This window comes from Atta cephalotes (assembly GCF_000143395.1).
Source record: "Atta cephalotes unplaced genomic scaffold scaffold00001, whole genome shotgun sequence".
NCBI lineage: Eukaryota > Metazoa > Arthropoda > Insecta > Hymenoptera > Formicidae > Atta > Atta cephalotes.
The window spans coordinates 13,998,249-14,009,036 of NW_012130065.1; the positions used below are offsets into that span (position 1 = coordinate 13,998,249).

The window sequence follows — 10,788 nt, forward strand, 5'->3', positions numbered from 1 at the left end:
GAGAGAGAGAGAGGAGGGGGAGGGAGGGAGGGATGTCTCTTCTTATTTATTACATTTTTCGACAAATTTTATAAAAGAGATTTATATGTATGTAGAAATAAAGGAGTGAAAATATAATGACATTCCGAGTATTCTTATGCATACATCCTACAACACAACAACAGCAACAAGAACAACATCCAATCGTTGTCCAATTATTGTGCAGATACATATACGGACACATACCCATGTAGAATATGCATAGATTCTGTCTCGATTGTTTTCAGATAAAGTAGAAGTACATGAAGAAGATGTTAAAGCAGAAACAGCGGCACAAATTAGAAGAGAGTCGCAAGAATCTCTGGAGCAGAATTTCACTCCCAGCTTAGCACGCAGATTGAGTAGACAATTTATTGAACAAACTCGACAGTCTGTACCGCGTTCACCATCCTCCTCACGCGACAGTAACAGATATTATCAGTCGCCGACGAGGGATTTTGCGCAGAGTCTGGTAGGCCTGAGTGAAATTGCGAAACGATATTCCACGTCTGATCGGACCGAATATAGAGGTAGATCGCTCGATCGAGGTATTAGGAGAACTAACAGCTTGCTAGAGCCGTGCAAGTATGATAAATTGGAACGACATTCACCGCGAAGAAGCATCAGCCTGTTCGATGATGACGATGATGACGACTGCGATAACAAGTTGCCGCCTCTACCGAAACACATAATGACGCTGGGTCGCAAGTACAAGGATTCAATTAGATCGAATGTCGGTAACACGAGACGAGATAGCTTTCACGGTTACAGAACAGACAAGATCCAGGAAGAGCCCGGCGACGACACATATTTGTCTGTTTGCAAAGAGGAAATTGATAATATGACGGAGAATGGCTCTATATCGGAAGGTACATCGATATCTGTATGCAACTCTAATACTAATTCGATGGAAAATACTACTGGCGTCACTACTACTTCGAGCGTATCAGCCAAATCCTGCGAGATTTCACCCACGGAATCCTCATCGAATCTAGGTGATTATGGTAAGTCGATTTGTAAGTCAGACATCTCCAAGAGTTTCGAGAACCGATTGATGGCGGCAGAAAATTTAATCAAGGAATCAAAATTGAAGAACTTGATGTCGCAGCAATTCAATCCGAATCTCAGCTGCAATTACAAAGATATGGATAAGTGTGACAAGGAAACTTTAATGACCACTTCAGATCCATTATCGATAGCAAATTCCGGTACCTCCAAGAGACGCAGTTGCATCCCGAGTCTGAGATTACGTTCCGGTTCGTTGACCAGAGAGTCGAGCATGAAATCGTTCGGTCCAGCTGACGTATCGGCCGGAGGCGTTAATCAGGAAAGGTCAATCCTAAGTAAACTTTTCAGAGGTAATGGCAGTGGCACCGATAAGGAGATTGAACCGAAGGACAACAAAAGCGAAAAATCGAAACAACATCGTATCTCGCGCTTCTTACGACCGGACTTTTTCGACACGCCACGAGAGGAGAGTCAGTATGTGAAGGAGAAAGAAGCGCAGAAAGCGGCGGAGAATGAGCGCCGAAAATCGCGATTCATGAGACGGAAAAGTGAGAGCAAAGATCGCAAAGAGGATGATTCAAAGGACGAGAAGATCTGCAAGGAACAGAAGAATGAAATAAATACGCTGCAGAAAGATAAACTAGGCGGTGCCGTCGTGGTCGCTTCTTCCTCTTCCTCGTTCGCCTCCGAGGACAAGACCAAGGAGGACAAAGAGAGAGTCAAAATCGAACAAGGCTCGAAGAGCAGTTTTCTGCATTCATTGGAGAAAAAATTAGAAAGGTTGCGCTCGAATGACGAGTCGACGAGTATGGTTGCAAAACCGACGATAAATGGCAGCTCGATGAAAGAACGTGGATTGCGCGAGTGCTCTGCACCGCCTATCCAGTGTTCATTTGCGGACTCTGCGGGATCGAGTTTGCTCGAGGTGAAGAAAACACTAAGTGTGGAGAATCTTTCGCGTCATGAAGGATCAAATAAGGATGTCAAGAATGTGCCAAGCTCGAAAGGACGCGTGACATCAGTATTGGGACTATTCAAGACGAACACAGATACAACCAAGCGAAACGCAAACGGTAGCAGCCGGACACAGAACGCAATTATGAGTAAATTGAAAAGGAGCCCGCCCAAATGCGTCAAATCGGTCGAGTCGTCTTTAGAAGAAGATGTAACCGGGACGAGCAAAATACCGACAAAATTCACTAGAACTGACAATAAACTGACGAAAAAGCTACCAGAGAACAAGAGATCGCCGGAAAAGGTAGTGAGCGAAATGTGCAAAAGGTCGCCGTCCAAGGAGAAATCGAAAGAGAAGGAATTAATCGTTAAAGAAAGGAAACCTTTCGTGGAAAAACAATCGAGGGAAGTTAAAAGACCCGCGCCTTCTTCAGACTCCTCGGCGTCGTCATCCGTGGATAGAATGAAGCTAGACAAAGTGGATTCACTGAAAAAATCGTCAGACCAATCATCGGAACTTTTGCGTAAAGTCGTGGACGATAAGCACATCCATTGTGTGGCACCCATTATCAATAATGAAGATAAGAAATTGATTAAAACCAAAAGAAACATTAATTCTCTAGTAGGCAAAAATGAGTCGGTCACGAAGATCGACAAAGGCGAGGATGTTGATAAGAATAAGATGAAGAAGCTGGTTAAGTCGAAAGAAAACGCGAATAAAGATGAGACCAACGATTCTAGGAAGAAGAAAATAGTGCGTGTCGTGAAGAAAGTTGTTAAGAAATCCGACAGTTCCGAAAGCAAGTCTGATGAAAAGGGAAAGTCATCAAAGCTACTGACGAAGAAGAAAATCGTGACGACGAAGAAAGAGAAAAGTCCTGAAGGTTCGAATGTCATGGCGGAAGTTTCAATCGAAGGAAATGATCAAACTGATGATCAGATTACCGTGAAATCATCCTGTATGCCTGTGAAACAGGTAGAATCGGACCTGCCAGCGAAGTCCAGGGATGCTATGAAAAATGCAAATCAGATAAAAACTGATATTAAAGGAACAGATAAATTCGATGTAAGCGTATCGTCTATTAATGTCTCGCAGACGAATTCTATACTTGGAAACGTATCGAATTCTCAAAGCATTTTGAGTTCTTTGCCTCCTATAAGCTCCTCGAGTTCTACAAGTCGGGTCGATTCGAATTTTAATGTATGTCAAACAAAGCAACAACCATTGGAACAATGTCGGCCGAATAGAGCGAATTTGAAACTCGATTTATCTAAGATACCGCAACATACGTTTAGACACGCGACTCCTAAGAGAGATTCGCCTGAATGTAGTTCACCGAAAACGAAACCTACCGTGTCTATCGGATCGCCTAAAATAGACGATCCTGTGGTGGAGAGTTCTGACAAATTGATGGAGCGTCTATCCAAGATGACGCATCACGCTAATATTACTGGCAACAAGATAATCATCGATAAGCCGTTACGAGCAAAAGATGTCGCCGAGTTGAAGCGAGAGGTCACCGAATGTGCCAGGATCATAGAGAATCACATGGAGTCGCGAGATCATTCCAATCAGCGAACCGTCGATCATACATCCGCTTCAAACGAACCGAAAGAAATCAAGTTGAATCCTTCTGAAGGGATTAATGATGTAATTAAAGAGGTAATTAAAGAGCCACCGGATGACTGCACCAGCGAGATGTTTTCGCCCGAGGAACCCGAGAGTTTTGATTCCTGGTCAATCTGTTCGGCCGATCTGAATCACAATCGCAGCGATTTGCATTCGCCCACATCACCATCGTACTCTCTATTTATGCGTGGTTCCGACAGTTCAGAATCGGTGATAGATCGAATACGAAGACGCAGCTTTTACTCGAGATTCAACGATCGTAAGAGGCCATCCTTAACGGCGCCACCACCAGGAGTGAACAGCGTCACTCTACCTAGAAGGTTCAGCTTCAACAGTTCTAGAGAAAGGGAGCGCGAGAGATTGTACAATTATGGAGTTACTAGGACGAGGTAAATTCACTCTACGAGATGCTTTGCTTCTCTTTCTGACTTTTTGCTTACAACAATTAATTAAATCGCGATCCACAATTAAACGATAATAAGATTAACGATAACAAGAAAGAGATAATAAAAAAAGCAAATCGAACTATGTTTTCACAATTCGTAGCTTCACAAATCAGATTCCTCTATTTGTTGGTTATTTAAAATATTTCGTAGGGAGAAGGACAAAAATTATATTTTATACGGCGACGACGAGGTATCCTCGAGGAAATCACCGGTCGATCGAGAGAGGTACAGTGACACAGCGAATATATCATCACATGGTCATCAGGCGGATGCGAGAATCTTCTTCGATCATTACAGTAGTGGCTTATCATCTTCCTCGCATGATTCTTTGAGGAGATACGTGAGGTCCCCGACGCTGGATCTTGTTGCCTCTCGCGCCAAGTATCATAGCACGGACGTCATCGCGGACGACGATCTTGGCGGAGTCTCGTGCAAGAATTCTCTATCGAGATCGTTTCTGAATGATGGCATAGCGGATTCTTCTTACTATGGTAGGAACACGTCGACCACTTTGCCGAAGAAATACGGCTCCACCGTTGGTGGTCTAGAACCGAAGAGTGTAGAATATTACGAGGAAATTTTGTCACCGAGCAATCCTGACTATCTGTCTCCACGCGACGCCTGCCGATCACCATTGCTGGATATCTATTTGAGCAGATGTGAGAACGGATGCAATCACAACGGCAATTTGGAATTACAACAATTTAGTGCCGATAAACCAAGAACCTATACGGATGCGGAGATCGTTCAAGGGAACAGTAAGTCGCTTGGTGAGCAGAAAAATTATAACGAGAAAATATACAGTAAAAAATTGATAAAGAATGAGCATAAACATTCATTCGTATAATTGAATTCTCTAAGATTTCGTTTTAATTATTCATCAACATCGATGATTTTACATATTGCCGATCTCACAAATCCTCTTCAATCAATTTCTTTTTAATTCTTCGTCTTTGATGCATAAAGAATTTTTCTTTTTCAGAAACATAGTGCAACGCTTTAACGAAAAGAGGGAAGCGTCCTCGACAGCTATGGATAGCCTATCTAATATATTTGTTACCGAACGGAATTTATTTAATTCAAACAGAATATAGAATTTTGAAAAAATGATAATGTGCCGAACACATTTAAACTACAACGATTTTATAATAATAGATTCGCGTCAAAATGTCTCGCGCTTCTTCGTCATAGCGATGAAATAGTCGCGATGGCAATATAACAATGAAACGATAAATATTAAATGATTGAATATACATTTAATATAACATCGTTATATTAAAATATACGCTTAAAAATTTAAAATTACTGTTTTAAATGCGGTTTAAAATTTTATTCCGTGAGTTTAATTGTCTTAATCAGTAATGAATTTCGTTATATAAAATTCTTTGTTACACAAAAATGCATCTCACAGAAATTTTTATTTATTTTTCTTCTTTTTCACATTGCATCAAAAATTATAAAGAAATGTAAAACAAAATATTTCACTTATTTTTTTATCGCACGAGTCTTTTGGAAAATATTATGATAATTGAATTGGCATTATTTCTTATAACTGTAAACACGTGCTAAGAGAGCATTTCGTCTTTGATATTTATAGAAATATAAATATAAACGTTGGCTGCTCTTATTAGAATTATCGCAGCGACGAGATACGAAAAAATCTTGCCATTTATTTTATCGGTTTAGCTTATGTTCCAAAGCGTCAACTTAATAAATTTAAACTGCATACGATAGGTGTTATTTTTTTATTGGAAAAGTATATCAAATCTGTTTATCTTTTGTCATAATTATATTCGTAGTGTGAGGATAAAAATAATTTGTATAAATACATAAATACTTTAAGAGTAAATTGTCAAATATATTATTGACTGCAGCAAGAAGATTATCTATAATTCTATAGCGTCACGTTAATTAATAACCAACAAACCGCAGCGTGACACTTTAGAGTGCAATAGGCCAAAGACTAGTAAAAGAAAAGGCGCGAATGACGCGTTTTAGTTCCTTATGCGAGTATCGCTTTATACAGACGAGGTTTCGTAATTCTTCCATCTATAGTCTTTTTATTATTTTTTCTCCCACTTTATTTATCGCGCTGCTCTTTCATCATTTTACGTCCGTCACTTGACTATGTACATACGACGTAGAATAAAATAATAAGAGATAGCAGTACGAGAAGATAAATAGGGAAAGGAAACGAAAAGATATGAAGGAAGAGATGAAAATTTGACTATGTATGAACTTATGAAAATAGTTTCTAATTGGATCGATCAAAGATTGCGAGAAAAGAAATAACGATGTTACATTAGGCCTAAAAACTTTTGACTGATCAGCCTCACGGTCTTCCGCTTGTTGTGTTTTCTATTGATATATACATATCTTAAATAAAATATCGGTACTCTCTTCAACTATTTTGTCTTTAAGCTGTTTACTATTTTTTTTTTTACCCTTCACGAATGCGAGCGTTATTTAATTGCGTGATGTTACGCGAATGATAGTTCTTGAAATTTGACAGTCAACTTTTCTGCTTCATTTACGAAATAATAGCTTAATACAATTCGCGCGTTATTTGCAACAACTAGAAAGTTTAACTTGAACAAATTTATGGCGAAATTGACAGATCCTGTAAAACTACGCTTTTATTTAGAAAGATACAGAAAAGAAAATAAATTGATAAATGTGCGAGAAACGTTTGTGCCTACTATTTATGTAAAACCATTAACTGGCAAATTCTATGCGAAGCACGATGTTTTCTCTCCGTCGGACGTTAGAGAAGACGATATCAACTTGATTAAACGAATGGAGATGATACCTACAGACATTTATTCCTTCAGACCGCCGACAGTAAATATGGAGTAAGTCGATAAAACAGTAATGAAAACATAAATGAAAACTAATTAAATTTTTTATAAATCGGTTTTTTATATATAGATACGGTTGGTTCACTACATTGCTTATACCCATTTCGAAAGATCCAAGATTACGCTTCTCCAGAAAACAATCGGATTTTATTACGAATGAACTCTTACGTCGAAAACTGCAAAAAGGTCTTCCGGAAAAACCATTTTTTGGCGTGCCATTTAAAACATAAATGTTTGACAGACATTTCAAACAAATTAAAAAGCGGAATAAAATTCATTAATAATTTTGACGATTCAATTTTTTAATAAATATATTGTTAGAAAAGAGATCTTTTAATGATAATACCATCGCTGAATACTCGATGCTAAAGTTAGCTGAACTTGATAAAATTCGATACATTGATTCGAGCGATGTTGTGTCGCTGTTTCTTGGCAACAAATACCGTAGTAACTCTTTCGCAAGATAGGTCTTTAAAGTGTATACGTGTATGCTGTTTTTACCGAACAAAGTTCAAATAAAAATGAAATTTGGACTCGGATATTTAATCTGAGCGTACGAGTCGAAAAATTATACTTTGCTATCGTCCATCGTTATGAAGTTATCAAAGTGATCTGAACGTATGTATACAAATTTTGACAACAATGCTATTAATCATATAATAATTAATGAAATTCTCATTAGGTAGTTGGGCGGGATGACAGGGAGAGCTTTCCACATTAAAGTACAACTACATGTACACGCGGTATGTATGTATGATTTTTCTGTTATATTTTTATAACTTATTTACGCGGCACGGTTTTTAGGTAACATGTCCTGGTGTTTGGTTATGTCCCAATGGAAAAGTGGCTCTGCGAATCAATGCGCTTGATTCTTGTGCGGAATCCCACGCAATAAGCCCGATTCTTCCACTCTTATTCCATGAGAAATTTACTTTCGATAAAATCTTTGTTGGAATAATTTCCTTGACGGAGCTACAAAACACTCTGGAGCAAGAATTTTTATATGCGGAATTAATACAGTGGGCAATACCAGCTAGCCAGGGTATTACTTTGGCAACATTTGAAACAAATTTGGCAGACTTGCTGTATCCTACGCCATGTTTCAAAGGTTTACTAGCCGGTGTGGATGTTGACCTTCTAATGGAGCCGACTAAATGTTTTCCTGTAGGTTTTTTACACCTATTGATCGTTTAATTTAATTGTAAGAAAACTTTTTGGACAAAACGATTGTTTTGCTTCAGGGTATCATAGCACCCAAAATCGAGGTCTCCACCAAAACAGTTATTGAAGAAATCTTGGAATTCTATGATGCAAGCAAATGTTATGTCATCAATCCAAATATTAGCTCTAAGGTATTATATTTTATAGAACAAATTGAAATCGATAAACACATACAGTGAGTGCAAAAAGTATTCGTATAGAGAAAATATTTTTTTAAAAAACTTTATTTTTAAAAAGTAAATTATTCAGCGAGCAATGAATCATCGATTTGATATCAAATCGATACGATTTCAACATCAATTCGACGTTGATTCGACGTAATTTAACGTAATTGCTCATTTCTTGTTGAGTAATTAATAATTTATTCATAAAGAATAAAATAGACTGTATGTTTCTTAAAATTATATATACCAAAAAAGATGTATATTAATTATAAAAAATATCATCTGAAAAATAAGCGGAAATTAATAATACTATTATTTAGATAGTAATGTAATCAAAATGAGAAGATAGTAATCAAAATGTATTCGTACAGTTGAAAAACTTAACTTCTAAAATCACAAATACAGCGAAGCTCGTTTATTTTTGTTACATTTGTTTATGTTAGAACAGAATATATTCATTGTATAAAATTGTTAATTAATGTTTATTTTTTACAAATAAAACCTTTTTTATAAAAAATTTCCTTGTACGTTTTGTTCTCACTGTTTGTCATTTATAATTTTCTTCTTTTATATTATATGTACTTGAAAATAACAAATTTAATCGATCCTATATTATATGTAAATTTTAGCAAACGATATGTAGACAGAGGAAAAGACCGATTAAAGGTATTATAAGACAACGAAGAGTGTGTCACACTAAGAATGAACCAAGATCTCAAAGCTGTCGACCGTAAGCATTATTATTAAGCATTATTACATGTTGTTAATGGTATATATGTTATAAATATATGTTATAAATAGATTTCGTCAGAGATCGAGCGATTCTCATCAATGTCCTTCATATACCACGAGTCATCAAACAGGATCACAAACTGATCAATGTTATCATTCAATAAGGAGAAATTCTATGTGCACTTGTCGACCAGATTTCCCAAAGTTAGCCAGATCTACCATCATACGTGATAATACTCATGTTACAGAGAACTGTCCAGTTTGTTTCAAGTATAATTATTATTTTCCCAAGTACAACGATTGTGATATAATCAAAAAATATATTGATAATAAGCAAAAATATTACAGAAATTTTTCTGATATCAGAGAATATGGTTGTATTTGTAGAAACGGCGCATTCCACACGCAAGAGGAAGGGGTAATGCCATTGTGAGTACACTAAATATGGATAAATTTCTTCAACATTTATATACATACAGGATGTTTCTTAAATAGCAGATACTAATCATATAGCGTTATTCCTAATTAAAAATTGAGTCGAAAAGTCCTCTACAATTTTGCAATTTTTCGCAATTATTAACGAAATATTAATTTCTAAATATTGCCGAATAAACGCGTATCCGGCTACCCAACCATTAACTGTCACGAAAATTGCAAAATGAGGACTTTTTGATTCAATTTTTTATCAGGAATATTATGTGATTCAGCAATCACGCTTATAATCTTTAGAAATTAATGTTTCATCATTCCGAAAATTGCAAAATGGTAAAGGACTTTTCGACTTAATTTTTAATCAGGAATATATGATTAGTGTTCGCTAAGAAATACCTTATATATATATAATATGCTATATATAATGCGTGCGCATTTTTCTTCTTTAAAATGAATTTTTAAAATTTCACTAACAATAAGACTTCTTTTCACCGAGATATTTCAGTTTTTGTGAAATGCGAGAAAACTGCAAGCATCCCGAAATTTATGAATGATGGTGTACACGCATTTACACATGCACGCATGCATGCACGCGAGCGTGCATATCCATATTAATTATACATATATGTATATCTTTACAGATTACAATCTAAAATGGAAAATCTTCAGAAAACTAAAAAAAAATGGTACACTACTAAAATGACGGACAAGTAAGTAATTAAGATTCCCGATCGTTCTGCAACATACAATGTTTAACTTTTGAAAATATTATTTCAGTATTGAGGAATGCGATCCGAAATACATTCAAGATTATTCTCCGAGCCATGGCTTTTATAAAAATTTGGAAAAATTTTACAAAAGAATGTATAAACAAGCGAAAATGCGTGCACGAGAGACAGATGATTGATATGAAAAATCTTATTATTCAAGTTTTTCTATAACGCGATTTTTATATCTTAATTTATGGATACAGTCCAAGCTAGTTCTAAAATGCTTCGAAGCATGTTTTTTGATTAACCAATCGAAAAAAAGAATTTTATTAATTGATTAATAAAAAAAATTTCAAAACAATAAGTGGACCATAACAAATATTACAAAATTCTGAAGTAGATTGCTTTATGTATATATACACATATATAATGTACACACACGCACGCACGCACGCACGCACGCACGCACGCACGCACGCACGCACGCACGCACGCACGCACGCACGCACGCACGCACGCACGCACGCACGCACGCACGCACGCACGCACGCACGCACGCACGCACGCACGCACGCACGCACGCACGCACGCACACGACGACACGACGACGACGAC

The 10,788-nt window shown here is 36.9% G+C and overlaps 3 protein-coding genes across 3 annotated transcripts in view; all 3 read left to right on the plus strand.

The window, feature by feature from the left end:
* The window catches only part of LOC105618903, a 14,236-nt gene extending 8,989 nt beyond the window's left edge, over positions 1 to 5,247 (plus strand). Inside the window, exons 10-14 of the mRNA XM_012200436.1 lie at positions 165 to 199; positions 267 to 3,999; positions 4,207 to 4,837; positions 5,037 to 5,111; positions 5,212 to 5,247. Of these exons, the coding sequence (XP_012055826.1) occupies positions 165 to 199; positions 267 to 3,999; positions 4,207 to 4,837; positions 5,037 to 5,111; positions 5,212 to 5,247 (4,510 nt within the window). The remainder of the gene's footprint in view (positions 1 to 164; positions 200 to 266; positions 4,000 to 4,206; positions 4,838 to 5,036; positions 5,112 to 5,211) is intronic.
* A 978-nt stretch (positions 5,248 to 6,225) lies between these two features.
* On the plus strand, positions 6,226 to 7,144 carry LOC105627584. The gene is made up of 2 exons (XM_012208869.1): positions 6,226 to 6,908; positions 6,985 to 7,144. The coding sequence occupies exons 1-2, from the start codon at positions 6,658 to 6,660 to the stop codon at positions 7,142 to 7,144; spliced, it is 411 nt and encodes a 136-aa protein (XP_012064259.1). The 5' UTR covers positions 6,226 to 6,657.
* A 465-nt stretch (positions 7,145 to 7,609) lies between these two features.
* Positions 7,610 to 10,370, plus strand: LOC105627596 (spermatogenesis associated 6-like protein). Its single transcript, XM_012208879.1, has 7 exons — positions 7,610 to 7,657; positions 7,719 to 8,078; positions 8,156 to 8,266; positions 8,929 to 9,029; positions 9,101 to 9,460; positions 10,105 to 10,173; positions 10,241 to 10,370. Exons 1-7 carry the CDS (start codon positions 7,610 to 7,612, stop codon positions 10,368 to 10,370), a joined length of 1,179 nt encoding a protein of 392 aa, XP_012064269.1.
* The last annotated feature ends 418 nt before the right edge of the window (positions 10,371 to 10,788 follow it).

Bases quoted from the DNA above. Each gene is read 5' to 3' on its own strand.
- LOC105627584 (XM_012208869.1), top strand. From the start codon at position 6,658: ATGGCGAAATTGACAGATCCTGTAAAACTACGCTTTTATTTAGAAAGA. The intron at 6,909-6,984 runs GTAAGTCGATAA...TTTTATATATAG, and splicing joins CCGCCGACAGTAAATATGGA to ATACGGTTGGTTCACTACAT.
- LOC105627596 (XM_012208879.1), top strand. From the start codon at position 7,610: ATGACAGGGAGAGCTTTCCACATTAAAGTACAACTACATGTACACGCG. The intron at 8,079-8,155 runs GTAGGTTTTTTA...GTTTTGCTTCAG, and splicing joins AGCCGACTAAATGTTTTCCT to GGTATCATAGCACCCAAAAT. The intron at 9,030-9,100 runs GTAAGCATTATT...TGTTATAAATAG, and splicing joins AGATCTCAAAGCTGTCGACC to ATTTCGTCAGAGATCGAGCG.